Raw genomic sequence first — 27,323 nt, 5'->3', positions numbered from 1 at the left:
TGGGGCAATGAGGTGAAAAAAACCAACAATTTAGCTGTCTGCATGTTTTTCTTTCTAAACGCCTGATGGAGGAACAGTGCCCAGTGGTGGGTTTTGGGTTTTTTTCCCCCTCGGTCTAGGGAAGCGTTAATTATAACGAAAGGAGAAGTTGAGGCGCCTCTCGGGGTGTTTAGAGGAAACGTGCAGGGCTGTGCTGGACGGGAACTGGACAGCCCCCATGGGGGACACAACGAGTCAGAGCTTTTGGAGCCGGGCCCCTGCCCTGTGCCTCCGAGCGCCGCCAGCGCGGGCTTGGGGCCGGGCCCCTAGGGCAGAGGCTACTGCAGCAGGCCCGGGGCCGGTGCGGGGACCGGGCAGCCTACACCCCGCAGCGTGTCCGCGGAGCCGTTCAGTCCCGTCCCCCCGCGGCAGAGCCGCCCCCGGGCCCCGCGCAGGTGACACTGGCGCTGCTCCGGCCACCGCCGAGCTTCCTGCTTCCCAGAAGGTGCCGGCGCCGCGGCAACAGGAACTGAGGCTGGGAGGAGGCGGTGCCGCCGCTCCCCGCCGCGCTCACGGCCCGAGCCGGGGGAGCGGAGCAGCCATGGGCCACCGCCAGCAGCCGCTGTAACCTCCCCCGGGGCCGGCGCGTTCCTCCTTTCCCTGCCGGCCGGGCGAGGTGTTTCCCCGCGGGGGCGCGGAGCGGCCGCCCGGGGCCCGAGATGTGACCATGGACAGCAGGATCAAGTGAGTGCCGGCGGCGGGGCAGGCAGGGGGAGCGGAGCGGGGCGGCCGAGGCGGCTCTGGGGGCTGCGCTGGAGGGAGAGGGGAGGAGGCACTAGGCCTCAAAGCCTCCCCCAGCCTGGCGGGGTGTGGGGCAGGGGCCTGGCTCTGCGCTGGGCACGTACAGGGGGCGGCTGAGCAGAGACCCTTGGCACGACAGGAGCGGGGCTGGCACGGCAGCCCACACGGCAAAACCGCCCCTTCCCCGCAGGTGTGACACTGGCAGCCTCAGAGTGAACAGCTGGTGGCTCCCCACCCAGTTCTCCATCCCCCCGTGGAGACGCCCTGCCATGAATCCTGCAGCCCGCCCCACAAGGGGAGCTTGTCCACCCTCTCTGCCTTATCATCCTTTATTCCCAGGGAGAGACTGTAGAACCCACACTCTGTCTCTGTCAAAATGACCCCCCTTCAATCATCAGAGACTGTCTACCTGCACCTTAAAGTGAGCCCCACTGGCTAAATCCTTCATCACCAGAGTGAGATAAAGGTACACAGAGATTTATAATAATCTTCATCCCAGTGAGGGAGTGCCCCACAAGTGGGAGAATTGACAGGCCATTGTTTCTGTCTCTGGGCTCATACACATCATAACTAGTCTTCACGGAAGACAGTGCCAGCCTAAGGTTTGGTACCTACTAAACATCTCAGAAGAATGGCCATGATGACTTGTTTGGGTGTTAGGTGGATTACAAAACCAATTCTGAACAAACTTTTACACTTCTTCTTTTTGTCTATTTATTGCCTCTTTGGATCTATTGCCAATAAATGGTGATTTTTAAAAAATATTCCAGCTATTTTACTTGACTGTCATATTTGAGAAAATTACAGGCAAATGAATCCTGGTTTTGAGGAACAGCTACAAAAATAGTGTGTAAAACTAGTAACATCAAAACAGAGGTTGTTTATAAACATTTCTTCTAAGGAATCTAACAACATCTCTTTATTTGATTATTGAAGAAAATTACTGTTTTTCAAGACGTTAAGAGACTAATTCTACCTCGCGAGAATGTTAGTGTAACCCAGATGTGTTGACAAACTTTGATGAAGTAAATTTTCTGTGATGGTTTGAGGCTACTTGCCCATTGTAAGGAGTCCCATTGATTTCCTTAATTCAGTAATTGACGAGAGGTTAAATCTGTATTTTGTAAACTGACAGTAATCTATATTTATGATGAATAAGTATGCTGCTATTTAATAGTTATAATAGAAATGAAAGCCAGCCTGACATATATCAGACTAGTTAGACATATTTCTTGACACTTCTAAGTCTAAGTAACACCTTTTGTGTGGGAGGTGAAGAGTAAACCTAGAACTTTTCTGTGGAAGCAGACTTTGTGGTGGTGTACTGAAGGAAGCAAACACGTTTTCACACGTAAATTCAAGAAGTTGAGCTCTGAAGTCCTAATCCTGTATTTGAGACACGGTTTTAATGGAAATGAACATGTTAAATCCAGCATTCTGATTTTCCACTCCGTCTTTAAGGAAGGGGGAAAATGAGCCAAAAGAGCAAACACATACCTAGGTTTAAATTTCATTTAACCCTTTTATGGTAGAGGGATTCCACTCTTCTCACTACAGGCTGGGTTCTTACAGCTCAATTTTGTCCTCATTTAAACGAGTGCAACTCTGATTAGATTCATTCTGATCTTGCTAGCTGAGGGGAGAAAAAATGGATCATTTTCTTTTCTGTTACACTCCAGTAAATTTCTAGTAGTCTGGATTTACACTAGTGTAACTGAGAGCAAAACTTAGACAAAAACAAAACTAAAAACCCCATAAGAGCAGAACTAGCTCATTCAGGATCCTCTTTCAAGATTTTCCAATTGAATAATTTGAAAAGTGATGCAGGGAAGGAATATGATGTGGGAAGATATGTGACTGTTGCTCAGAAATGCGATATCTCAGTCTTAATATAAATGCATATCATCAATACTTGGTGACAAAATAAATGATAGAAAACTCATTAAGTAACTGGTGACCTGTGAAAGTTTCCTTCCAGTCCAAAATCCCTCTAAAACTTTTTTAAAAAAACTTGTATTGAACTATCAATATGTGATATATGCATCATTTTAGGTTTATATGTATCATTTTAGAAACCTGGGGCCCACTCTTGAATTCCTTACTTGTGAAAAACTGCTGACTTCTGTAGGCATTTTACTCAAGAAAAGAGTTCAAACCTGGGCCCTTTATGTGGTTACTTAGATAAATAATTGTTATGGTGGAGGTTATAATATTTGCTTTTACTATAAATGGCAGATTGCTCATCAGAATGAGAATTTAAATAACTCAGAATGGTAAAAATAAATTAAGGGTTTCTTCTGAACGTAACATAATAGATCAAGAAATTACTGAAATGTATGAGTTTATTCTTGGTCAGAGAATGTTGTATAATAATGGTACTCACGTGTGGCTGTTCGGTTCAAATAATTATTTACATTTAGGCTAGGGTTGGGTAATGAGCTATCAGACAACATATGCAAATATAATTCATAATTACTGGATTAATATTTTCTCACTAGTTGAATTGTTGTGTACAGGATTCAATCCTTAAACGTGCCAATGGCAGTAACTTCTGAAGGAGATGGTACGGTGACTGTCAAGTTTCAGTTGGTGACCAAATATATTAAAAAAGATAAATGTGTTAATGGCTCAGTTTGCAGGAATTAAGATGGAAGCCTAATCCTGGTTCACTCTCTTCATAATTTAAAAACAGAAGTGGTTCAAACTGGCGAAGTAAAAAAGGCTATCAGAGAGGCCCAAACTGATAGATAATAGAGAAACTAGCAGCATTTTTTCCGTCTGTAAAGTTCAGTTTTGTAAAGCAAACTGTCAGCAAGTTTAAAATTGTATTTACTTCAACATGACTTTCTAAAATGGGGTAATGACACAATGAAATAACTGAAGAGCTCTCAAACATATAAGACTGCGATTTATCAGTGTAATCACAGAATTTTGATTGTTTTAACTATCATCTAATTATCCTCAATTCTTGTTTCTGTTGCCTATTCTTTTTTGAAAAGTGTGTGAATATATTAAAGGATGTGAAGAAAAATATGACTTCTGAAATCTTACAAAACATCCAAATAATTGAGATTCTTTTTCTCATTTTCTAGTGTCAAATGGAGTGGATAGGATATAACATTATGGACACTGTAGAGAAGGCTTGATAATCTAGATCAGTGTTTTTCGGTTTGTGACATATGTATGACTAATCAATTGACTTGTTTTTTATTTCCAGGGAAAATCCAGAAAGTACATTTGATTTGGTACTCAAGGTAAAATGCCAGGCTTCTGAAAATGAAGGTAATGTACTCCAACTGTTGGCATTTATTTATAGAAACTAGGGACACAAATGATCTTATTCAATTATTTAGTCCACGTACCCTCTATTTTGTCAGCTCATGCTTTGAAATGTTGATAATGTGAAATTCTGTTAGTGCTCACTGCTATTATTCCAATTAATTTTTTCAGTTATTAATATTCTGATGATAGAAGGGGCAAGCATTTTCAGCAGTTTATTGTTGATATTGTGGTTTGTGTTACATACTTATACCATTTTAATTCCTATAATCTTTCATTCCATAAAATGTAGATTTAATAAGTCATGTCATTTTAGTGGTATGTCTCAGAACTGGGCCTTGAGTACTTTGATTTCTCCTTTTGTCTCTTTGGAGCTTTTCTCTTAACAATCACTGTTGAAAGAAACAAAGAAAAAAAAACTAAGTAGCAGAAAATAACTTTTACTGTAGCAATTTTGGAATGGTGCAAATGTTATTGTGAGCTGACCTGAATTGGTATTAGCAATTAGTTTCACACTCCTACAAGCACTCTGGTGAAAGAGATATGGTGCTGCAGGAATACTAACAAGATGACAATCCTAATCAGTTATCTGAGCAAGTCTTTTGGTTGCAACTTGCATGTAGGAAAACATGTAACTTCTCAGGTTGAAGTTAAAGTGCTGACTAGAATTGTGTGGAATTTCTAATGAGGGACTGACTCAACAAGAATGATGGCATATGACTAGTTTTACATCTTTTAGGACATCAGTATGCCCCCTTGAGTTTATTTCCTATTGAATTTTCTTGCTTCCCATATTTTTCCTTGTTCACTTATTCTCCATCACATCCTCTTCTTTCAAGCACACTGCTGTATTCCCTATTCTAATAATTTTCCTTAACCCTTCCAGCCTCTCTAACTGCCAGTGTATATTCTTCCTCCCATTCATACCCAGGCTTCTTGAATTTATTGTCTGTTGCCAATGCCACAGCTCCTCTACTCTGACTTCCTCCTGGATCCTCTCTGCATGGTAGTTTCCATCCATTTCACTCTCATGCAATTACCTTCATCGAGGCAGGATATTATATTCCGTTCCTGGTCAAGTTCTTGGGTGACTTCTTTATTTTTATCTTCCTTGACCGATCAGTTTCCTTCACACAGTTGGCTACGCTCGCTCCTTGACTTGCTCTCAGTGCTTTTATGGTTCTCTGTGGGTTTGGCTTTTCTTGCTCTCTTAATTGCTCCTCTTAGCAATTCCCATAGTGGCAACTTTCTGGTCATCTCCCATTCTCTTCCTCTTTCGCTATACTCTCTCCCTTGGTAACCCTCTGTCCATTCTCATATCCTGTATGATAATGAGACCCAGATCTCTCTCTCCACACCTGATCTGTCTCCCATGATCTGTCTTTGCTTTGTGACTGTCTATTTGACATCTTTTTTTGGATGTCCAGCCATATTTCAACTCATCTTCCCCTTCATCCGGGCTTGCAACTTTCATGTCATATTCAGTTTCTTTCTCCCCAACATATAGTCTGCCAATTAATCCGTCTGGTGCTTCCTCTCTGATATCTTTAAAATCTGTCCCTTCTCTATTCCTACTGCCAGAAGCTTGATCCATGCTCTTGTCATCTCTTGCTTTGATTACTACAGCGTCTTCATTTCTGACCATGATTCTCATGTCGTATCCTTTAAGTTTACCCAGTGTGCTGTTACCAGAAATGTTTGCCTCACCTACAGCTCTGTGATATCTGCATGGTCAAATCATACATTGGTGTTCAGTCCCCTTTTGCATCAAATTCAAACTCCTTATACTCCCCTTCAGGACTGCAAGGCTTGGCTTCTGCTTACATCTCAACACTAGTTTCTTGGCACTTCCCCAGCTCTCACTGTGTGTGCTATTTCAGTTCATCTTAATGCTCCTTTGGTTGTCTTCTGCTACAAGAGACTGTGTGCCTTTTCTCATGAGCCTCTTATATATGGAGTATGCTCATGGCCCTGTGTGCCAGGCTGTTTTGCTCTTCTCATCTTCTCAAAACACTCCTCAAAACATATTTTGGTTACTCTTCTATTCCTGTCCTCACTCCCAAATCTTCACACATTAAGTTTTTTTTTAAAAGGAAGCAACTAGATGGGTTCTTACCAAGTATATATTTTGATTTCTATTCCATATAGGTTCATATATCACCCTCATCACCATAGAATATGAACATTTGACAAGTGGTGCATTAAGCAACATGACTAACATCTGTGTGGTTCAGTCTCCCTCTCCCCAGGAGGAGAATTGTGTGTCCAGTGTAGTGGGGCTTTTTGGTAGGGTTTGGTAGATGTGATTATCCATTGTTCCTGACAGAGTTCATTTCACATTCTCGGAGCAGTCCCTAAGAAAGCTTGATCCCTTGCACAGATGAGTTTTATCTGTATGGTCCCAAGTTTTGTTGTACCTGTTGTGGCGGTCTTTTAGATATGCTTGGCCCAGGCCTTAATGCCGGGAAGCAAAAGACAGAGACTTTGAATTTGACTCACTATTTTATGAGGAAACTTTCGTAAAGAGCAGAGGACAGGTTTGTTGTGCTCACAGTAGCCTGTGTGGTGAGGTGGTGATGTGCTACAGTGTTCTGTACAAGCTGGGATTTCCTATGTGCTGAAGACTTCATGCCCAGCTATATTGTATTGCTATTGTCCAGATAGGAGATGAAAAAGATATGAATAAATGAGGTCAGGGCACCATCCACTATGATGGGATGGAGTCTTCTAGACAGCTAGAGATGTTGGAAAGCATCACTTGTGGATGATGCGATGTGAGCTCTTAGCATCAATGAGCAATCCAGGAACCACCGCAAAACTCCCAGCTGAACTGATGAATGATGTGGTGGTGTGCGCCTTCCACCAAAGGAGACTGCACTTTGGGTGCAGACTCTTCAGAGTGCTTTCTTCTGCCCACCTCTGTCTTGCATGGGTTGAATTTCAGCCAGCTGTTTTTAATCCATGAGCGGAGTCCAGTGCTTGGATGAGATGTTTGATGTTGAGTGGTATGGTCCTGTATGGTGATGTATAGGTAGAGCTGTGTCATCTATGTATTGCTGGCACGTAAGTCTCTAGTTTCGTACCAGTTCACCCAGTGGCTGCATGTTGATCTTGAATAGGACTGGAGAGAGAAATGAGCCTTCTGAAATATCACAAGTGAAAGGTCTAGTGGCTGAGGTGCAGTTCCCATCACCATTCTTAGGGTGTCACCTGTATATTATAATTTTCATCTTTCCATACTCTGGGCATCACATTAGATCAAAAACGCCTCGGGGCAGGGACCTGTCATTGTGTTTGCCTGTAGCACGGTGAGTACAATAGTAGTGTGTCAAATAAATACATCTGAGTATTAAGATTGGATTTATTTAAGGAATTATTGTACATGTAACAAGAGATGAATGTGTAATTTCTCTAACACAGCTTTAAAAACTGAGCACAGGTTTGTTTTACTAAACAGGGAGCTTTCCAGGTCGGTTTATTATAAGGCTAATAAATTTGACAGTTACACTGTATTGGAAGACTTGCCTTTAAACAGATTTTCATGCTATGATAATGTTTTGAATATATAATATATCAAAACAAGGTCCATTCACCTGTTTCTTTGCTCTTGCCCCTTTCTTTCCCATGAAAGAGAATTGTGTTTAAATAGGGACTTTCTCGCATCCCATCTGCTTCTTGTACTTGATCCTGCAGTGAAGTCATGGTTGAATCTGTGGCATCACTGTCATCACTGTTACTGTGGAAGTATCACAAGCACAGAATTATGATCTCCCTGCATGAGTGAGCAGCAGGAGAAGTTGAGTGAGGAGGGAGAAAGACCTTAATTTGACCCATATATCTTTTAAGGTTTTCATTTCAAGTTTGTCCTAGAGTGAGCTCCTCTTTTAGATTTTTCTGCATTTTGTTTAACCACCCTTTGTTGGCTGTGCTACAGTTCAAACAAACAAGTAAAAACTAGTATATCCCTGCTGTGTCTGACTATAAATAAGCTAGTATTTTTAAATAGGATGCTGCACACCTGTACCAGTTTGTTTGTGATGTGACACACAGAAATTAGCACTTTCCAAAGATGAGTTTTGACAGCTGAACATTTTTAAATAACCCCTAAAATATAACATCTTTTTTTGGAAACAGGCCTGACAACCTTGAAAGTGTTTTTTTTCAGATATAGCTGAGCAAATACACAAACAGTGTCATCGGATTTAAATAAACTGTGAGATTGGCTTTGAGGAGTAGTTGAATGATTAAAATTTATTGCTTCTATAGCCAAGAGTAAAATCCAATAAATAAATAAAATCCAAATGCATGCTATTTTAATTAATTGAAAACTTAATTCAATTAATACAATAGAAACTCAGAGTTATGAACTGACCAGTCAACCACACACCTCATTTGGAACCGGAAGTATGCAATTAGGCAGCAACAGAGACCAAAAAAAAAGCAAATACAGTACAGTACTGTGTTAAACATAAATACTAAAAAATAAACAGCTTTTTTCTTCTGCATAGTAAAGTTTGAGAGCTGTATTAAGTCAATGTCAGTTGTAAACTTTTGAAAGAACAACCACAGCATTTTGTTAAGAGTTACTAACAACCTCCATTCTTGAGGTGTTCGAAACTGAGGGTCTACTGTACAATTGAGAAACTCAAAATAGCAGTATTTGATTGACTATGGACCTTTGTTTCAACCTTCATCATTTCACTTCAGGAAATACTTCTAGTATTTATTTTGTTAGGGGGACAATGTATTTTCTGATGATGTAAGAATACAGACACAGAAAAAAGGCCTTAGCTAAGTTGGAGTATGTTGCATGTTACACTTTCAGCAGGGCTAACACTCTTGCTTTTGCCCAATAACTCAGAAAAGTGATAAAGGACTTTACAGTATATAATTGCATTTGAAACTAAATGTTAAATTTATCAGATTGAGATAAATTCTAGTAGATCATCCACAGGTAAGAAGCTCTGTTAAATCTAGGTCTACCTAGCCAATGGGAAAAGTTTGATGGCCTCATAATGGGGTCAAAACTGTGTTAGCATCAACTAGGGGTAGCTCGATTAGCACATGTTAGCTGATCACTGTGGATGGGCATTTCCCCTCCCCCCAAGATACATGTTAAGACAGAGTTCATAAAAATTAGACTAGTTTATGTGCAGCATGATTTTCTGCATGGGCCAAGAGAACAGTGCTAACACACTCTAGCAGCAATGAGGCTGTTGCTTGCATGTTTGAAGTGCAGTGTGAACATGGTTCTGCAGTAAATAGAGTAGACATGTTTACTTTATTTCTTAGAAAACTGCAAGATTGATTATTTCTGTCAGCATGTCATACCTTGATTTATTTGGCACATTTAAAAAAAAAAAGCATATGGCAGTAGAAGAAACATTTTTCAGCTGGCATTCTACATTCAGTTATCACTTGTAGAAACAAGGCACAGTTCGAAACCTGTCATTAATATTGTAGAATCTGGTTTGTTCGTTATATTATTCTAAGTAATGGTGTCAGTCTTCAGAATTTTATTTTTTTAACTTATATTCCAGTGTTTTTTGGTCTTCTATCTGGTAAAAGTGGCATGCAGTGTGTCCTTCTGCAACTTCCTCACAGTGGTAACTTGCACATGGCTGTTGTTTAGTTATAGCTGTGCTGCTACATTGAAACAAACTTTCTCTCTCTCCCTGGAGACCTTCCTTCATTTGAAGGTTATATGCTGCAGAAGCACCTTTTACTGTCATACCTTAGTGTAGAGGTTTGCTCATAGCTTAATTGAAGCTGTCTATTTGTTCACATCATTTTATTATTAAAGACAAACAGATTTTTCACTATATTAATTTTACTGAAATGTAGCACAATAGGCAATAAAAATATGCTATTTTGAATTGGAAAGTCAGCAGGCCACACAAGTTCTATGGACATGATAAGCTTTGAACTGTTGCATAGCAAATAAATTCCTTGAACTTGACCTCCAGCATATATATCTCTAGTAGATATGGTCTCTAAACCATTCTTCTCTCACTCCTTGAGAAGAATGTGACTCAAGTTGACCCTTTTCTGTTCAGGTGACAGTAAACTAATTTCCACCCTGGTTCTCTCACCCTGTATGCTAAGTTTGAGATGGTAAAAGGGGCCCAGAGTCCTTTAGGGGCATGAGGCTCCTGACGATATGCTGTTTTAACCATTCAAAAATCTTCTATAAACTGAAATAGGTCTAGGAGTATGCGATTTTTAGAAGAAGTTGCTTTAACAGTATAGATTACTTAGTTTAGCATTATTAATTCCAGTAACATAACTTCTTTTAGTAGGGAGCTATGTCCAAAGGTTATATCCTCAAAGGATATCCTTAAATGTTTCTTTTCCTGTCTTAAGAATCAGTTGGGATCCACTGAACAGTGTTAAATGCTGACTGTCTTTTGTTCATTGTTTGTACAGCACCTAGCACAGTGTATTTTGGACTGATTTAGGCACTACAATAATACACGTAATAAATACAAATAATGTTAGTAAACCCAGGAGATTTGTGTACTCTTTATTCCAAGTGATGTTTGCTTGGAAAAGACACATTCAAAAATAATGAAATTGTGCAAATCTCTAATTAAAATGAATTTTAATATTAAGTGAAATGGTTAGTTTCACTATGGTCAGGTCTACACCAAAAAGTTAAATTGAACTATGTGGTTCAGAGGAGTGACAAATTCCTGGCTGTGATGATTTAGTTGGTGTTGGTCCTGCTTTGAGCAGGGGTTTGGACTAGATGACCTCCTGAGGTCTCTTCCAACCCTAATCTTCTATGATTTTTTGAAAAATTCACATCCCTGAATGACATAGTTAAGCTGACCTAGTCCCTGTTGTAGACAGCTCTAGGTTGATGGACGAATACTTCCTATACTGTTGATCTAACTACCACCTCTCAGGGAGGTTGGTTAACTATATCGTTGTAGTGAGTGGCTACACTGAGCAATTCAGCTGTGCTGCTGTATTGTTTTAAGTGTAGACATAGACTGAGATCCCAATCCTGCAAGCAGTGAAATGCAGGTGGAAATCCCTATTGAATTCAGTGGGGTTCTGCACCAGAGTCTATGTTCATGGAGCTGCTTGCAGGATTGGGGTCTGCGTGCTCTGTTTGTTGGTATGTTGTCTTCCTCCCACTGCACAGAGCTCTTCATTAACCACAAACACTCTGTGGGTGTAACGTGCTGATCAGATAACTGTTTTCCTCTTCCTTTTCAGAGCATGACTGAAGTCTGATAAAAAAGCTAGTTAGATCAATGTAATGCACCAAGCAATCTGTAGTAATTTTGTTTTTTCAAAATACTTGAAAAATTCAGTAGAATACCCCGTTATTCTTCAATACGGATATTTTTAACTGCTGGTTTTCAAGTGGTGGGGTACTAAAGAGACGTTTACCTTCAAAAGTACTGATCTCTACATTTTTAAAATTGTCTGTGGCAGAAAGATGAATAAAAAGCAGCCACACACTTGTCCACTCCTATCAATTAATTTGAAATAAGTTTACTGTTGAAAAATGTATTTGAACACTTTCTTAGCAGTGTAATTACTTGAATGTATAGGTTATTATAAGACTTAACCAAATGGCTATCAATATAAACATAATAGGTGCTTCAAATAAAGATTAAATACATAGTGTTTTATTAAAAAAAAAATTAAGGCTTTGTTTGCCCCAATATGATGTTGGAGAAAATGTTCTGTTGCACACAGGCCTAAAGTTGTATTATGTGGTACATCCCTCTTCTAGACTTGTGTAATCTTTATGATTCTTGCTTTAAGTACTGTAATTGGATACCAGCATTTAGGTGTATGACAGGTTTGCTTTTTAAAACTTGTATCCCTTTCACAAGTTTTTGAAGTTTGTCTTTAGGTTTTCTTAAAAATTGTTTTTAGTAATATGGAGGAGTTGAGATTTTTTCATAGTTAGTCCTTAATTAAAATGTATGATGATGTTTGTGGTATTGTGAATACAGTATTGTGATGCTGCTTGTGGTAGCAGGGTGCTATAGACAATGGCAACAAAGCATTTTTGTATATGGAGTTTAGGTGTGCATGTTTGGACTTGTTACAGAAGAAGCAGTAAGCTGAATGTGATTATCTGTAAAAATGTTTACCCAAAATATGCAATATTTGCTGCAACATTGACATAACTGTAAGTGCATGTTGAAAATTCACTTTAGTTACAACAAATAAAAAGGGTTATTTAATTGTGGATCTATCATTATGAATATTTATATCAGGACTTAATATTCTAGCAGATTCATATGAGTCATTCGTTACTATAGTTTAAAGTGAAGGTACCTTTTCCACTGCATGCATCCGATGAAGTGAGCTGTAGCTCACGAAAGCTTATGCTCAAATAAATTTGTTAGTCTCTAGGTGCCACAAGTCCTCCTTTTCTTTTTGCGAATACAGACTAACATGGCTGCTACTCTGAAACCTACACCTTTACCTGTAATTTATTGACAGTGTAATTATAGCCATATCTAAGATGAGTTCCACTTCCCTTTAAGGGTTTCTTTTAATTTCCATTATTGAATTTTACAAACATAATGTGACTTGAAAAAAAAAAAAGTATTTACTTGTAACCTGGTTCCTTTACAGTTGTTCTTAACAGATTAGGAGGATAGTTAACAAATCCTTTGTTTAATGAAGTATTACACAAACATTTTGAGGGCAAAAGCAGATGAATTGTGTCTGAGATTGTGCAGTATTTTCTAAAACCAAAGAATGATATCCATATTGAATAATCTCAAGAATACAGACCAGAGGTGGTCTTAATATTTGTCTCATGTACACCACCAGGTATGCTGTCAGCAGGTTACAAATCATAATGATCTCATGAGTATTTTTTTTAAATTCCAGTGACATCTAAGTGGGTTAATATTTATTTTACTGAATTTTCATTTATTTAGTCTGAAAGTTTTTAAGGGTAGGAACTAAGTCTTCCCATATGTTTGGACAGTACCTACCACATTGTGGGTGCTATGGGAATACAAATAATTGAATTTTTTTTTTCAATTTATCTTTTAGGACACAGATTGGTGGCTTGGCCCCTTTCACCCTTTCCTTTCCCTTTGACAGGAGTTTGGAGAAGGGAGGAAGTTTGTAGGGCCCACCCTCTCTTCTTCATCAGGAGTAATCAAGGGGATGGAAAATTGCTACTGTGCTCTCTTATTTTCTACAGCGCTCTTCCCTCAGCCAAGATTATTCTTGGATGTGTGTGTCATGGTGGGAGTGGGGGAGCTGGGAGGAGACATAGGCTAGAGAAGCTATTTATCGTACCCAGCCCTCATTCTCCACTTTGGAGAAGAGGTCTTTGGGGGAGGGTTGACTCCATGTTTCAGCAGTTGTGGGAGGCCCAGCTGTACCTCACAGGCACCAGCCATAGCAGATGTTGGGAGCAGGCTGTCTGACATGATGTTGATGGAGATGAATTATTACCTGAAGACATTTGCTATTGCCTGGCTGTATCAGTTTCTGCTAATGCCATATGCTATTTATAGATATGTGACCAGTTTGTAGGCAGTGGAATACAAGAAAAATATCTGATGGGTTAGGAAGCATAAATGTTAATTTGCCATGAAAAGAACTATATTGTAGATTTTTAATAGGATTGCCAGTATGTATTTAAGTACATCAATACTAATATAAATGTGTGAGCCAAAGATAGCAAACTTTTATAAGTAGGGTCAACCTGTGTAAAACATGGCAGTTCTTGCTTTTTTACTGAAGTTGAATTTGTCTCATTTTAGTACTTGGATATCTGAGGTGACTCTGTTCATTAGCTAGCTTTTAAACTTCTGTGTTCAGAAGCATTAAAGAGTCTGACTGCATATTTTTCTCAGCTAGTGTCAGCATACTTCTCCCCTCCCACACACTGCGCAGTCAATCTTAGAAAGATAGTCTTCTCTAAGTTGGACTTCATTCTTAGAGGAGAGTTGTTACGCTGATAGTACAGTACATTTGCTGTTAAAGTGTAACTTTAAAGGCCTCTCTTCCACTTTTGGTATGGACTTAAAATGTATTTTACTCTAACAATTTATGATGATTTTAAGCTTTACAAATCCTGTCTGCAGTCATAAGCCATCTCCCTCTGTCTCCCCACTCATTGAAGAGAGTGGAATGCCATGTTTCGTCTCTGATTGACAGAAGTGTTATTTTAATTTGTTTCTTTCCCAGCTCTGATAATGTCTGGTGATGTCCTAGGTGTGCCTATTGTAGAATTTTGTTGGGATAGGTAGTTCTATATATAAATCCAAAATATAAATAAAATTATGCTTTTGCATTCTAAAAGTCACAAGAGACTACTATATAAGCTATTTTGCCAGTACAAAGTACTGAAGGGTGGTGTTTTTTCTTTAAATTTTTTGTCAAAGCAAATTAGTTCTTAAAGAACTTTATGTATATTAAGAGCAACTTGTGCATACTTACACTTGAAGATCAATGTATAACGTAGTCTCTTTTTGCATAAGAGACCTTGTCTTGTGATAACCCCTTGATACGAAGAGTCAGGATTCTCTGATGTAAATAATGTTCGTTTTTAGAAGCTTAGGTCTCCACACTCAAAGTAAACAACTGCTCTAACACTAAATTATTGGCTATAAACTTTTGCCCCTTTGCATTGACATTTGAAATAGAGAATTCTGGAATTGGATGAAAAGGCAAAGATTCTGAAGTTAACTTTAGTAACTCTTTAATTTAGTAAGGAATTTAGTAAGCTCTTTGAGTGGGAGGGACTCTATCTCACTATGAGTTTGCATACTGCCTAGCTCATTGGGACTTTGGTCTTGGTTAAAGCCTCCTAGATGCTATATATAAAAATAACTTTGAAAAGGTGTTAAGTATGTATATATGTATATTATGCCCATGGAAGCTTCAAGTGAGTTTCACTAAGCTTGAAGTGATGGGTGTTCTTAGGGAGGCAACATATTCTTGTACTGGGACTCAAGCAGTGGGAGTTAGGTGGTGTGGATTTTATTCCTGCCTCTGCCACTGACTTGAGTAAGGCACTTGATTTTTCTGTGTCATAGTTTCCTTATCTGTGATATTACTATTTCATTTCTTATTTGTATTACTGTAATGACTTGGAGCCCTAGTTATGAACCAGGACCCCACTGTGTTAGATGCTGTACAAACACAGAACAAAAGATGGTCCCTGCTGGAATGGGCATTTTTTTTACAGGGCATCTGACCCTTTAAGGGAAGCTGGGCCTGGCCTCAACTGTGACTGATAAGAAGTCTGAGCTAGGAGATCGCTAAGGTGGTGATAAAAGCCAGCAAGTGGCTTAGTTGGGGTGGAGAGCTGCAGAAAGCGGGTTGGCTCCTGTGGCAGGCACTGAAGCAGGGTCACTCTCAAGAGAGCAGCTGATAAGTGTGAACCTGTGGGCAAGAGGGAAGAGCTTCGTTTTTGTTTTCTACCCAACTTTCCTGAGAAATTCCTGGGTTTTGAAAAAAATATTCAGATTACTAAGTTTTTACCTGGATTTTGCAAGAGCTGGAACTCCCCAACCAGGTACCTCCCTGCAGAGTTCCTGCTGCATAGAGGCGGGTAACTGCTGGTAGGCGGCTGCTGCTGCAATGTAGGGAGCAACGGGGCAGGGAGCCAGGTCCTGGCAGCTAAGGGGGTCCCTGCCCATCTTGCTTCCCTATCACCTGCCTCCCTGTCTGTCTTGCTTCCCCACTGCACAGTGGGGGAGTGAGATGGGCGGGAAACCAGGCAATAGACCCTGTTTACTTTCCCTGCTGGGCATAGCCACCTTCTGACCCTGGACCATCAGTGTGGCCTCACCTTTTCCCCCTACGCAAAGGGGTAGTGAGATGGGCAGGGAGCTGGGTTGCAGCAGCAGAGACCACCCAACCACTGCAGTGACATGCCCGCAGGAAGCAGAAGGATCCCCTCACTCCTCTGCCTGCTCCCTCCTGTGAGTACAGGGCACCCCAATCTCCTTGCCCTCTGCCCTTTTGTTTTTGTTTTTTTACAGTTTTCACCCATCTAAAATTTTTTTAAATAAACATTTTTAAATTCCTGTGAAATTTTAAAAACCAAAAATGAAGGGATATATAGCTCCCTTCAGAAGATGCTTGTTCAGGGAAAAGAAGGGGTTTATATGTGGAACTTGCATTGAATTGTTTTATTATGAAGAAATAAAGCTGAAGCATTGTGAAAGAGCCTGACCCAGATTTTAGGTATGGTGTCAGTGTAACCCACACACCTTCTGGGATAGTGTTCTATCCCATCTAGTGGTAGTGAGACCACTCAGAGAGAGTTAAATGAGTCTGCTGTACAGCCTTAACTAGGAGTCAGTTGCCTTTTAGCTCATGCGGTACCTAGGTTCGATCCCGCCCACTGACAACCAGGGTCTGTCAGCGTTACATCAGTCCTTCCTAGACTGGAGAGGCAGGCAAGCAGCTTATACACACATTGCCTGCTTTTGTAAACAACTTCATGATGCTCTGTTGAAAAGTGGTGATATTAATACCCTGTACTTAGTGAAGATGGGCCTAATCCAAAACTCTGGATCTCAGCATGCATACTTGAATTTAGGGCTTCAAAATTTGGCTGTGAATCAGATTTTTCCAAAGTTACCTAGATTCAGCCCATTATGAAGAGAAGCTCAGGTTGCAAACTTCTGTCTGAAAATGGCACTTTGGTTTGGGCAGTTATCTGTTATTTAGATTACATTCTTGTGAACTTTCCTTAGGTAAGGCAGGTCTGCACTGATCATCATAAGTAGGATGTTTCACTAAAGATCATAACCATGAGAAAGTCAGACAATAGGTTGAGTTACCACATAGTGATAGCTGCGGTACAGCAGTTTTCCCCGACATTCAAAATAGAAAATAACTGTTAGTAAATGTTAACCATTATAGTTTGGTTTATTGTACTGCAATTCAGTTCAGGGGTGACTGGCACTAGACATAAAGGATGATTAACAGTTCTGATCCTGCTTTCATTCTTCTAGACTCAGAATTCTAAATGTGTTTTGCATCTGACCCTAGATGTTACCCAAACCAAGAGCATTTGTTTACTCTGTTTGTTCTACTGGTTGAATCTCTGTTAAAACTAACCCATATTTTGCAAACCCCCACTGCTGTTAGATATAGCATCAGAATTTTGCCTTTGAAAAAGGGCAGAGATGTTCATGTTTATTTGTTTTTCTTTTTCACAATGTACAACATGTTGATGATATAGGCCTGCTCAGCGTGATGCACCTGAATACCAAAATAACTTTGCTGTGATATAGGAATTAAAACTGGAATGTGGAAACGGAGCATAAATCTATTATAAAGCACAGGAACGTAGTCCGTCAAGGAAAGGAAAGGAAACAGCAACATTTTAAATACCTCTTTCTATACTCTTCTTCCAGAGGAGGAATTCACAAATGCTAAAGAATGTTGATATGATGCATATCTGGTTTGTCTATTGCTACCATTCTTCAGACTAGAACCTCTTCATGTCCTACAGGCTAAGCTCCTTATTAGGTCCCTACTGATAGGCAAATCACACAGTGGGGTTACCAGTCCACTGCTTGTTGATGGTTGCGTGTGCTGCTGGTCCAGTGCTGGAGATAGTTACGGATGGGTGTCATTGCCAGGGCCAAATTAAGGCAATTCAGGGCTCTTGGCACACTTCAGATGTTGTGCCCAGGGTCCCTGTCCTTATGCCATGGGCCTGCCCTTCCTTGAGGTGGCACAAGTTTAGAGTTAAGATGAACGGGGCAGTTCTCATCTCTTTGAAATATTGTTTTTAGGTTGTGAGCAGACTCTGACAGGGATCAGTTACACTTGTTTCACATTTTCAAGCTTTTTTATGCATCCATGAGAGCTAAAAACATGATGTTTTTAAAATGAATACTGAGCTTCTGATCTCATCTGCCTCTAGATCTGGGGCCCTAGAATGGGCCTATAGTACCTATGACCTAATCTGGCTCTGGCCATTGCCGTGTACTGGATCGACATTCTGTGTGGTCTTTGTCCTCTTTCCTTTGCTCCCTAAGACTGTTTGTCTTTGCATTGTTTTTCTGAGTTTTCTTACAGCATAAAACAAAGAACAGTGTAAAATACTGTTTTATGTTATAGTGACTATTTTATAATTACAGGTTTCAGAGTAACAGCCGTGTTAGTCTGTATTCGCAAAAAGAAAAGGAGGACTTGTGGTACCTTAGAGACCAACCAATTTATTTGAGCATGAGCTTTCGTGGGCTACAGCTCACTTCATCGGATGCATACTGTGGAAACTGCAGAAGACATTATATACACAGAGACCATGAAACAATACCTGTCTTCTGCAGTTTCCACAGTATGCATCCGATGAAGTGAGCTGTAGTTCACGAAAGCTTATGCTCAAATAAATTGGTTGGTCTCTAAGGTACCACAAGTACTCCTTTTCTTTTTGCGAATACAGACTAACACGGCTGTTACTCTGAAACCTCTCTTTACAATGTGTATGATAATCAGGGTGGGCCATTTCCAGCACAAATCCAGGTTTTCTCACCTCCCCCCCCCCAAACACACACACACACAGACTCACTCTCCTGCTGGTAATAGCTTATCCAATGTGACCACTCTCCCTACAATGTGCATGATAATCAAGGTGGGCCATTTCCAGCGCAATTATTATATAATTATAATTTTATAATTATCTTTGTATTTTTCTTATTCTGTTGTCACTGTTTGGTTTTTCCTCCCTTCATACAAAAATACATTAATTTACTTGCCTTTGTGATCAATAATAGGAGTAAATGAGGTTTATAAGCCAGTTTATAAGATGGTTCCTGGGGGAATTTTGCACCACTGTGCCTGTGCAGAATGTATGTCTCCCCACAGATTTCTTTGCTTCACCTCAGAAAAATAGTTTTCTGATGGAGAAGCAAAGGGAAGCCATAAGAGCACTCATGCAGTCCTCCCTAGCAGTATGTTTCATTTGCCCAGGGCAGCTGGCGAGAGGTAAATCACTGTGAGGCAGGAAGTGGGACAGGGGAAGACTTAGCTGGCGGTTCCTACCCTGAGCTAGTACCATCTGGGCTGCGGAAGATGGGACTTCTTTTTCCCTGCACAGCGTGCGTGCTGGGTCAGACCCACCTCCAGATTTTTCTCCAGGCTGCAGGAAGCTCTGCAAACTCCCTCACAGCCCGCTTTCTGTGCTCATCATTCCTCAGCTGCAGGGTGAGGGATCCTTGTACAAGGAGTTGCTTCACCATCTGCCCAACCCCTGTGCCTCCAGACCCTGTCATACCCAGACCCTCTTGCTGAGCCTTAATCCCCCCCTCACACTTAGAACTCCCCCTATGAGCCCCACTCCCCCTGCATCTGGACTACTCCAATGAGCCACCCGCACTGGGATCTCTACCCCAGCGAGCCCCAACTAGCTGCACCTGGATCCCCGCCCCACACCCCCAGCATCTGAACCCCCAACACCCAGACTCCCCTGCCGAGCTCTATTCCCCTCCACACCCAGACACCGCCTCCTGCCCCACGGAGCCCAGACCACCTTCACCTGGACCGCCATGCAGAGTCCCATTACTGTTGTACCCAGAACCCCCCAACAAGCCCCTGTGCATCCAGATCGCCCTGCATGTGGATCCCCCATGAGCTATCCATACCCAGATTGCTCCACATAGAACCCTTTCGACCCACACTTGGATTTCCCACTAAGCCCCTCCACTCTTGGATCCAGCCTGCCCGCACCTGGCATTGAGGGGCAGGGCCCTGGGGTGTTTCTGGGGCAGGCCTGGTCCTTGCACTGTGTCAGAAGTTGTGTGCAGCCTCACTGCTGAGTCCATGTCTCTGGGGGCAGCTGTACAGTGAACTCCCATCTCTGTGCAGCCAGTGGCCTGTGCTCCCCAGTGCCATGCTGGAGCCTCCATGTTTATTTGACAAGTAACATTTGCAGAATTTTACAGAAATTTAAAATCTTGTGTGGTAGAATTTTTAATTTTTTGGTGCAGAATGCTCTCAGGAGTAAATAGTGAAGTACAAAATATTGTGCATCCTGTATAAAGAATAACTATTTTTCCCTTTTTTAAAGCTTTGTATTCAGAGGCTAGTATCCAGTGATTCATAGCCACTTTATGGCAGATCACATTTTGTTCCTAAACTAATAGATGCCTTTCACTTAATGGGAACAAAGAAAGTGATTAAGTGATATAGTTGTGGTGATCTATATCAGGCAGTATTGTTCCTAGCATTTAGAGTTGAGAATAGTAGTTAAAAATATGACCGTTTGTGGGAAACTCTGAAAAATACTCTTGTATAGGGGCAGTTTTGCTGGGGGTATATTTTCAGGATTTCTTCTCCCCCAAGAACGCTTCCATGTAAACAGAATTTTAGTGCGTTAGCAATTCATTGGCTGCTGCTTATTCCTCAGCTGAATTCAGTGTGCTTTGTCTGTCACTTCATAGTTACATGTTAATTTTCTTGTAGTGATTAACAGCTGATGAAGCCTTCTGATCTAGGGGCTTAATTCTGAAAGGTGCTGAGCACTGTGGCCATGATCCACCCAAGTATTTAAGCATGTGCTTAACTTTAATCACAAGTGGTCTCACTGCAGTTAGTGGGACTACTCACATGCTAAAAGTGCTTAAGTGCTGTGCTTTGGATCAGGGACTGAGTGCTCTGCACCCTGGAGGATCAAGTCCAAAAATATTCACAACATCTAAATGTCCATGCTAGTAGTAAAAACCAGTAATTAGGAAATACAACTGAACTAGTACGTGTAGTAAATAAAGAATTCTTGCTATTTTTTCCCCTCCCACTTGTTTTCTCAGTTCTGGCCTGATGCATTGTATTCTACTTAGAATAAATTGAAATGTAGGCTCATGGGTTCTGGACGTATTGTAGCTTACAAATAACTATCAGGAGGCCATAAAGATTTTAAAAAAAATGTGTGAGGTGATCAAAACATGGCTAAGGGTCAGCAGCTTGCATAATTAGCTGCTCATGAATGTGAGAGATTCTTTGACTGAAAAGAATAGTTGTAAACCGAACTGATAAAAGCTTTATTTGGATTCTACTGAGACTCTAGTACTCTTCATTACATTAGTGGTACCAAAAAAGTAGTAGGGCCAAAAAAGTCACTGTGAAGCATTCCAAAATGTAATCAAAGAAACAGTATTACTTATTCAGAATAAAGGAAAAATATTCAAAATTTCATTTTGTCGGAGTGAACACCAAAGGTAAAAAAGCCACTTCCCTCTGTGAATAAACTGAAATGTTGTTTGAAAAACAAAGTTTGCACTTACAGCAGGAATTTCTCAGGCTACTGCTGATGATGACTATCTTCCTTTTAAATAAGCAGTTGTGTGATACTGAATTAGGAAACCCCTGTGTAAGAGCTAGTGAACTCCTTTGTCTTGTATTATAATTGCTACCGCCTTCACAGTCCTCATAGGACATTCGCTGTTACATTTTGTATTTGAACAATGAAAAAATAAAATAAATCTTTCAATTCTAATGATCAGTTTTGGTAAGATTTTACCAAAATGGGCATCCAAAGCTCACTCACAAAAATATAGGATTAAATGTTTGGTCCAGAAACTCAAATGGGGAGTAACTCTTTTGAAATTACTGGAGATAAACTATTTTTGAACCAGTTTAAGTGAGAGGAGAATCGGGGCCCATGAAGACACTGGAAGTTCATGTTTATGTGAACTGATCTTTCATAAATGAACTTTGTACCTGCTTGATCTGGTCTTTCCCAATTCAGATGGCAAAAGTTATATCACAGCACTTCCCTTTTTAGCTGTTTCATGTGTTTATAAAATACAATATAATACTATGTAGTGAATGATTGTCAAGCAAATTCCATAAAGGCAGCATTGTATCAAAAAAGGCTGCCTAGAAGTCTAACTTTTTCACAGTTACTGATGGGCTGTCATCTTAATGGAAAAAAAACTTAACTCCCTATGATTTTATTGGATTTAATCAGATGACCAGTAACTAGTCAATTTTTAGTTGGGTTTCACTTTTCATATTGGACTTTCAGTGTCATAAAAACAAGAAATTCTGTTGAACCGTATAGTCTGTTAAGCAGATCCTAATTTCAGCCACATCAGTAGAAAATTGGAATGATTCCAGTTAACTGGAGTTACATAGCTCTCTGACAGAATTTGACTCTCAGTAACGGACATTCCACTTCCTACCATAGTTTCAGTTTAAAATAATAATTTGGGTGGGTGAAGTGGAAGCTGAATGCATTTACGTTTATATAGGTCTTTAGACAGCATGAACATAGACTCATGAAAACTTATTTAAAAAATAGTGCATATTATTTTTGCATCGAAAATAAACTGTTCTTTATTTCAGATTAGCCGTAGTTACTTTGTAAAGTCCAGATGCATTTCACCTTTGTAAAGTCCAGTCATGTCATCGAGCATACCAAGGCAATTTCTTGGAATAAAAGGAAGAGTATTCAGTTGAAGTAGAAGTAATATCAATTACAGTCTTGATCCTACGTATAGAATAACAGTTTGGAGATCTGTAATGTAAAATGTGCTAGTGAGATCCAAAGCATGAGTAAAGTTGGGGAAAAGCCTTGCTTCAATGTATTAACTGATCAGTTTTTTTATAAACTACAATTCTGTGCTATGTGAAACATAGGGACATTTATCTGTTGAATAAATTATATTCTAAATAATGATCTTGGTACTGATAGAATGCTGGAGAACAGTAGAGAAAAAGCTGAAGGTTTAGCCTTACTGAGTGATATTAATTTTCCTTAATTTTCTACTTGTTGAATCATGGCTATTGCTAAACATTGGTAAGACAAGCAGATTTGATCATCTTATTTTACTTTCTTCTCTGCTCCTTGTTACTATTGCTACATCATCTTCACTTAACTCCACAAAAATAAGTCTGGATTAGTAGATACTTTCTGATATGAATCATACAGTCCCATAGTCTGATTTATATTCTAAAGTAGTTGAATGGGCTGTAAAGTTCATTTACCTAAAAAAAAAAAAAAAAAAATCTGTCCATTCTGTGACTGTAGACAACAAATGGGATATTACAAGCTCTTTAGAAAAATTTGGATTGCTTTGTAACTCTGCCTCTTTCTCCCATTGTTCAAATCCTTCCTCCTCCTGCAAAAAAACATTTCATTTTATGTCCACTGAGGGTGAAATTCACCTGTCATGTGGTGTGTTTTGCGCTAGCCAACCATGCCACTTAAACCCTGCATTAGAGCTGTGCAAGGGGAGTCTTGGCAGAAAGGCCTGACAGGGTTGCATTTACATCTCTGATGTGGTTGGGAAAGGTCTCTGGATAGATTGACATGGAAAGCTGGAGAGGGCCAATAGCTCCAACATCTCATTCAGTTTCTGCACAGGGGCTGTTGCTGCAGTTACATGCTCTGGATTGGAACTAGTAGAGTTCACCTTGCCAGTCCACCCACAGAAAACCCAAATACTTGCTGTGTATGTGGCTGGAGAATCAGGGTTCCCTTTGCTTTCTTGTTATGTGGTCTACTCTGCAGGTTTAGAGCAAACAAGTGGGAATGCTGGAAACCTGCAAAGTTCTCTGAAGCCAAGTGAAGGAGGATGTAGAGCCAAAGCCTCCATCCTACTTCCTCAAAACTTACAGAATTTCCTCTGTATGCTGTCCAGACTGGATAGATTTTTTTCAGAGCTGGGATGGAACAGGAAAGTAGTTGCACTCTGGAACAGTAGCACTCTGTGGATTTCTGAGTTGGAATCTCTAAGTAGCAGCATTAGCTCTCACAAAGGGTATGTCTACACTTACCATTTAAAGCGCAAAAAGTCCCTTTTTTTGCACTAAAACCATGGGAGCATCTACTTGTTAATTGTTAAAAAGTCACTTGTTAATGACTTTTGCAGTGAAACTCAAAAGTTTCACCGCAAAAAGAAAACCACCTTCACGAGAGGTATACAGCTCTTACTGCTGTTCTTTTTGCGCTGCTGTGAAAGTGAAGACACGTTCTAGCAGTGTAAATACCCTTTGGCCTCTGGAGGATATCATACAGTTCCAAAAGCTACCACTCTGGCCAGCATCACTGCTGCTCTGACACACAGATGTCCGCCCCTCCCCCTGTAAGCCCTGGGAAGTTTAAAGCTGCCTTTCCCTTTGTAGATGTGGTGGGGAAAGCAGCCAGACAGCAGGAGGGTTTTAAAAAAAATGCCACTGGAAGAAACCAGGAAGTAATGGGGCTCCTGAGACATGAAGCAGGGCAGCGTGGGGCACTGAGCAGGGACCCAGAATGCCTTCCGCTCCCCCTCCCCCTTCCCACAAGACCCTCTTGGAGAGCTGCAGGCTGTGGGATAGCTGGCCTACAGCACTGCTCTCATCCCCGATGGAAGTGCTGGTAATGTAAACACTCTCTGATGCCTGAGGAATTGAGTGAGTACACAAACCAGCGCTTTACTTTCACCGGTTCGCTATCACCAGTGAAACTTACAGTGAAAAAACTCTGTAAGTGTAGACATATCCTTACTCCCTTTCTGAGATATCTACTGCACACCTCTTTTGGGAACTGGGGTGGAGTACGTGCATCCTATGGCTGAACGACTCCTGCTGGAGCCAGACTAGGGGGAAACAGAAAAGCATTTGGTGCTTAGGCAAACAGGTTAAAAGTAATTACATGAATGTTAATGTCTGAAGCAGTTACTTAATCAGAGGGAAAAAACTTCTGTAAATAATCCAGATTTTTTATTTTACCAGACACTTGTCTTCAAATAGAATATGTAATAGGAATTTTGATTTGTGATTGGACAGACCAGGCACTGTACTGGATGTATACTGTCCTATTTTTCAAATGCTTGATAGCCCATTTAAACATATAGCAGAAGGAGAAAGCTGTATCCAGGCTCAAAATTAGGCTGTATATGCAGTGAGCCCCCCAAAAGTCATGACTTGGAATTTTAAAATTATTAGTATACCTGAATATCAACTTCGTCACTAGTGACTTCAGTAAAATTAAAGACTAAATGAATTTGACCGTTTAGGTGAGTCATGATTTGTCTTAATGCTGGACTTCAGTCTGAAGTTAGAGCCTGCTGTAAGGTGAAAATTTGTGTTAATATGTATTGTTTTGTTTCCCATTTACACTTACGTAGGAATCTGGCCCACCTCTAGGAGCAAACCAGATCTACCCAAACCCTAACCTAAACACATATGGAGATTGTATAAATCAGGGAAGGAGCTTTATTTTTTACTTCACATCCCATAACATACACTCCTGGCTACATTTTAATTAAAGGATGGTGCATCTGGATTTTTTACTGGGTTTTCATATTGCGGTCAAAGTTATAGAATGCTTATGCTGCTATAGAATTGTTACTATATGTAAACATAAACCAAATAAAACTTCTTTGACAAATGATTGATTGACAACCATTGATCCAAACTGGATCATGGTGTATGCATAAGAGGTCTAATCCGATGCCTGATGACTCCACGTATGGCTGACAAGCCCAATTCAAGAGCGACACAGTTTTTACAAATTTAGTAGATCCATGTGGTCAAGACCTTTGATGCATATGCCTAGGCAAGAGTATGGAGGAGTGGAGGCTGCCCTAGACCTACCATCCTCCCTTTAGACCACTGAGATAGTGTCTGAAGGCCAGACGTTCAGTGCCTCAAGGGTTGTAGCTTCTGCCAGAGAGCAACAGATTAGAGCTGCTGCTCACTGCTTAATACGAGGCCGCGTTTCTGTCAGGGTGACGTCCGTTAGCCTTACTCCAACCAAGGAATAATCACAAGGCAGTGGGGGCTAGGGTTTTGAGGCACCCTATATTCACCTTATGCTGAAAGTTGCAACATTGTGGCATTTTACAAGAGCTACCCTGCCACAAGTAGCCCCGCCACGCTGGCACCAGGGTCTCCAGTTGGATGCAGTTTGCAGTCATACCTAGGACCCAATAACAAATGAACACTCGTTAGTTTGTATAGGATGCATCAGTTTCATTTAGTTAATATTTGTTCAGCATTTGAATATACAGAGCACTATATACTATATATGCTATGTACTATTACTACGATACATCTGTACTTGGAGACTAGACGTTAATCCAAATCCTGGAAGAAACACTGACAACCTACTTGGAGATTAAACAAGTGACTATTTAACACTCACAGGATTATGGGAAGTAAGGAAGTACCTTCCTGCTGACTTACGTTCACCCCAATATTATTTGTTCAAGTCTTTGCAATGCACATTCCAACAATCTATGTCATGTGAATATAAAAAGTTATAACATATAGAGCAACAAAAAGGAAAAAATAGATTTAACTCTTTGCAGCTCTAAAAAAATTAACTAAATTAAGCTCATGCACTATGACAGAACAAAACCAATCCATTACTGGGAGTTGCAATAAAGTAATACCACTTAGAAACCACAGTTGGAATATAAATCAATAGACCTAAAGTTAAACAACGTTATAATATTCGACATGTAGAATTAGGTATATAAAATATTCTTACATAATTTATGCTTTTAAATTAACTATACAGTGCCTAGATGCTAGGATGATGGTAGTATTGCATTTGTACCAAAATATAGAGAGAAGGCCATATTTTTTCTGCTTTGAACACGTGGAACACTAAGAAATATGAGACATATGTTTGAAATAGATATATTTCAAGCTCCTGAACTGCTATTGAATGGTAGAAAGACCACACTGAGTAGCACTAATGGAAAGCTTTGAAGGATAGGTATGTACAAAACACCCAGTAAAATATCTGCATAGATGTTTGAAAATGAAATCAGGAGAAGGCACTTGGTAAAATTAAGTTATAACAAAAACCAAAATATAAATGATGTGATTACATAAATTAGGAGATGCAACGAAGTTATGGAAGATAAAGTACTGAACAGCTGGATGGATAAAATATAGTTTAATTATAGCAAATAGTAATCCTCATCCACAGAAAAGAAAGGGTAATTCTAATACAGTACTCAGGGAATCCATCGGAGATAGTAGAAACATTGTAGTACAAGGTATTTTATATTTAGGCTGCAATATAATATCAGCAGGAAGTATGGAAGTCAGTTTTGGATCACAATAAGTCAACAAGGAAAAGAGTTTTAAAAACAATAGATGAAATATCTTCCTAATTTAGGAGGCTGGATGGCTTAGTAATTAGAGCTAGGATACAAAAACTTTCAGCCCAAGGTCATGTTTTCAAATCTAACCCTGATTATTATCCTGTGATTGTTCTGATCTAACCCAGCCTCTTTGCCTCGTACGTATTTACATTTTGTCTTGGCTACACTAGCTTTATGCATGATGTGGTGGGGTGCGGG

At 40.2% G+C, this 27,323-nt stretch overlaps 1 protein-coding gene across 4 annotated transcripts in view; it reads left to right on the top strand.

Annotated features, from left to right (window-relative positions):
- The first annotated feature begins 339 nt into the window (after positions 1–339).
- Positions 340–27,323, top strand: part of DENND1B (DENN domain containing 1B) — a 244,789-nt gene continuing 217,805 nt past the window's right edge. For 3 of the 4 annotated variants that reach the window (XM_073356748.1, XM_073356747.1, XM_073356750.1), the window contains exons 1-2: positions 340–723; positions 3,998–4,062. In XM_073356748.1, coding sequence (XP_073212849.1) covers positions 707–723; positions 3,998–4,062 — 82 coding nt within the window. In that variant the 5' untranslated portion in view covers positions 340–706. Of the gene's footprint in view, positions 724–3,997; positions 4,063–27,323 lie in introns of those variants that run through there. The other variant, XM_073356749.1, reaches the window with a different exon arrangement.

The sequence above is a fragment of the Lepidochelys kempii genome, chromosome 8 (assembly GCF_965140285.1).
Source record: "Lepidochelys kempii isolate rLepKem1 chromosome 8, rLepKem1.hap1, whole genome shotgun sequence".
NCBI lineage: Eukaryota > Metazoa > Chordata > Testudines > Cheloniidae > Lepidochelys > Lepidochelys kempii.
The sequence above is the reverse complement of the archived record's forward strand: the minus strand, read 5'-3'. Positions and strand labels throughout refer to the sequence as shown.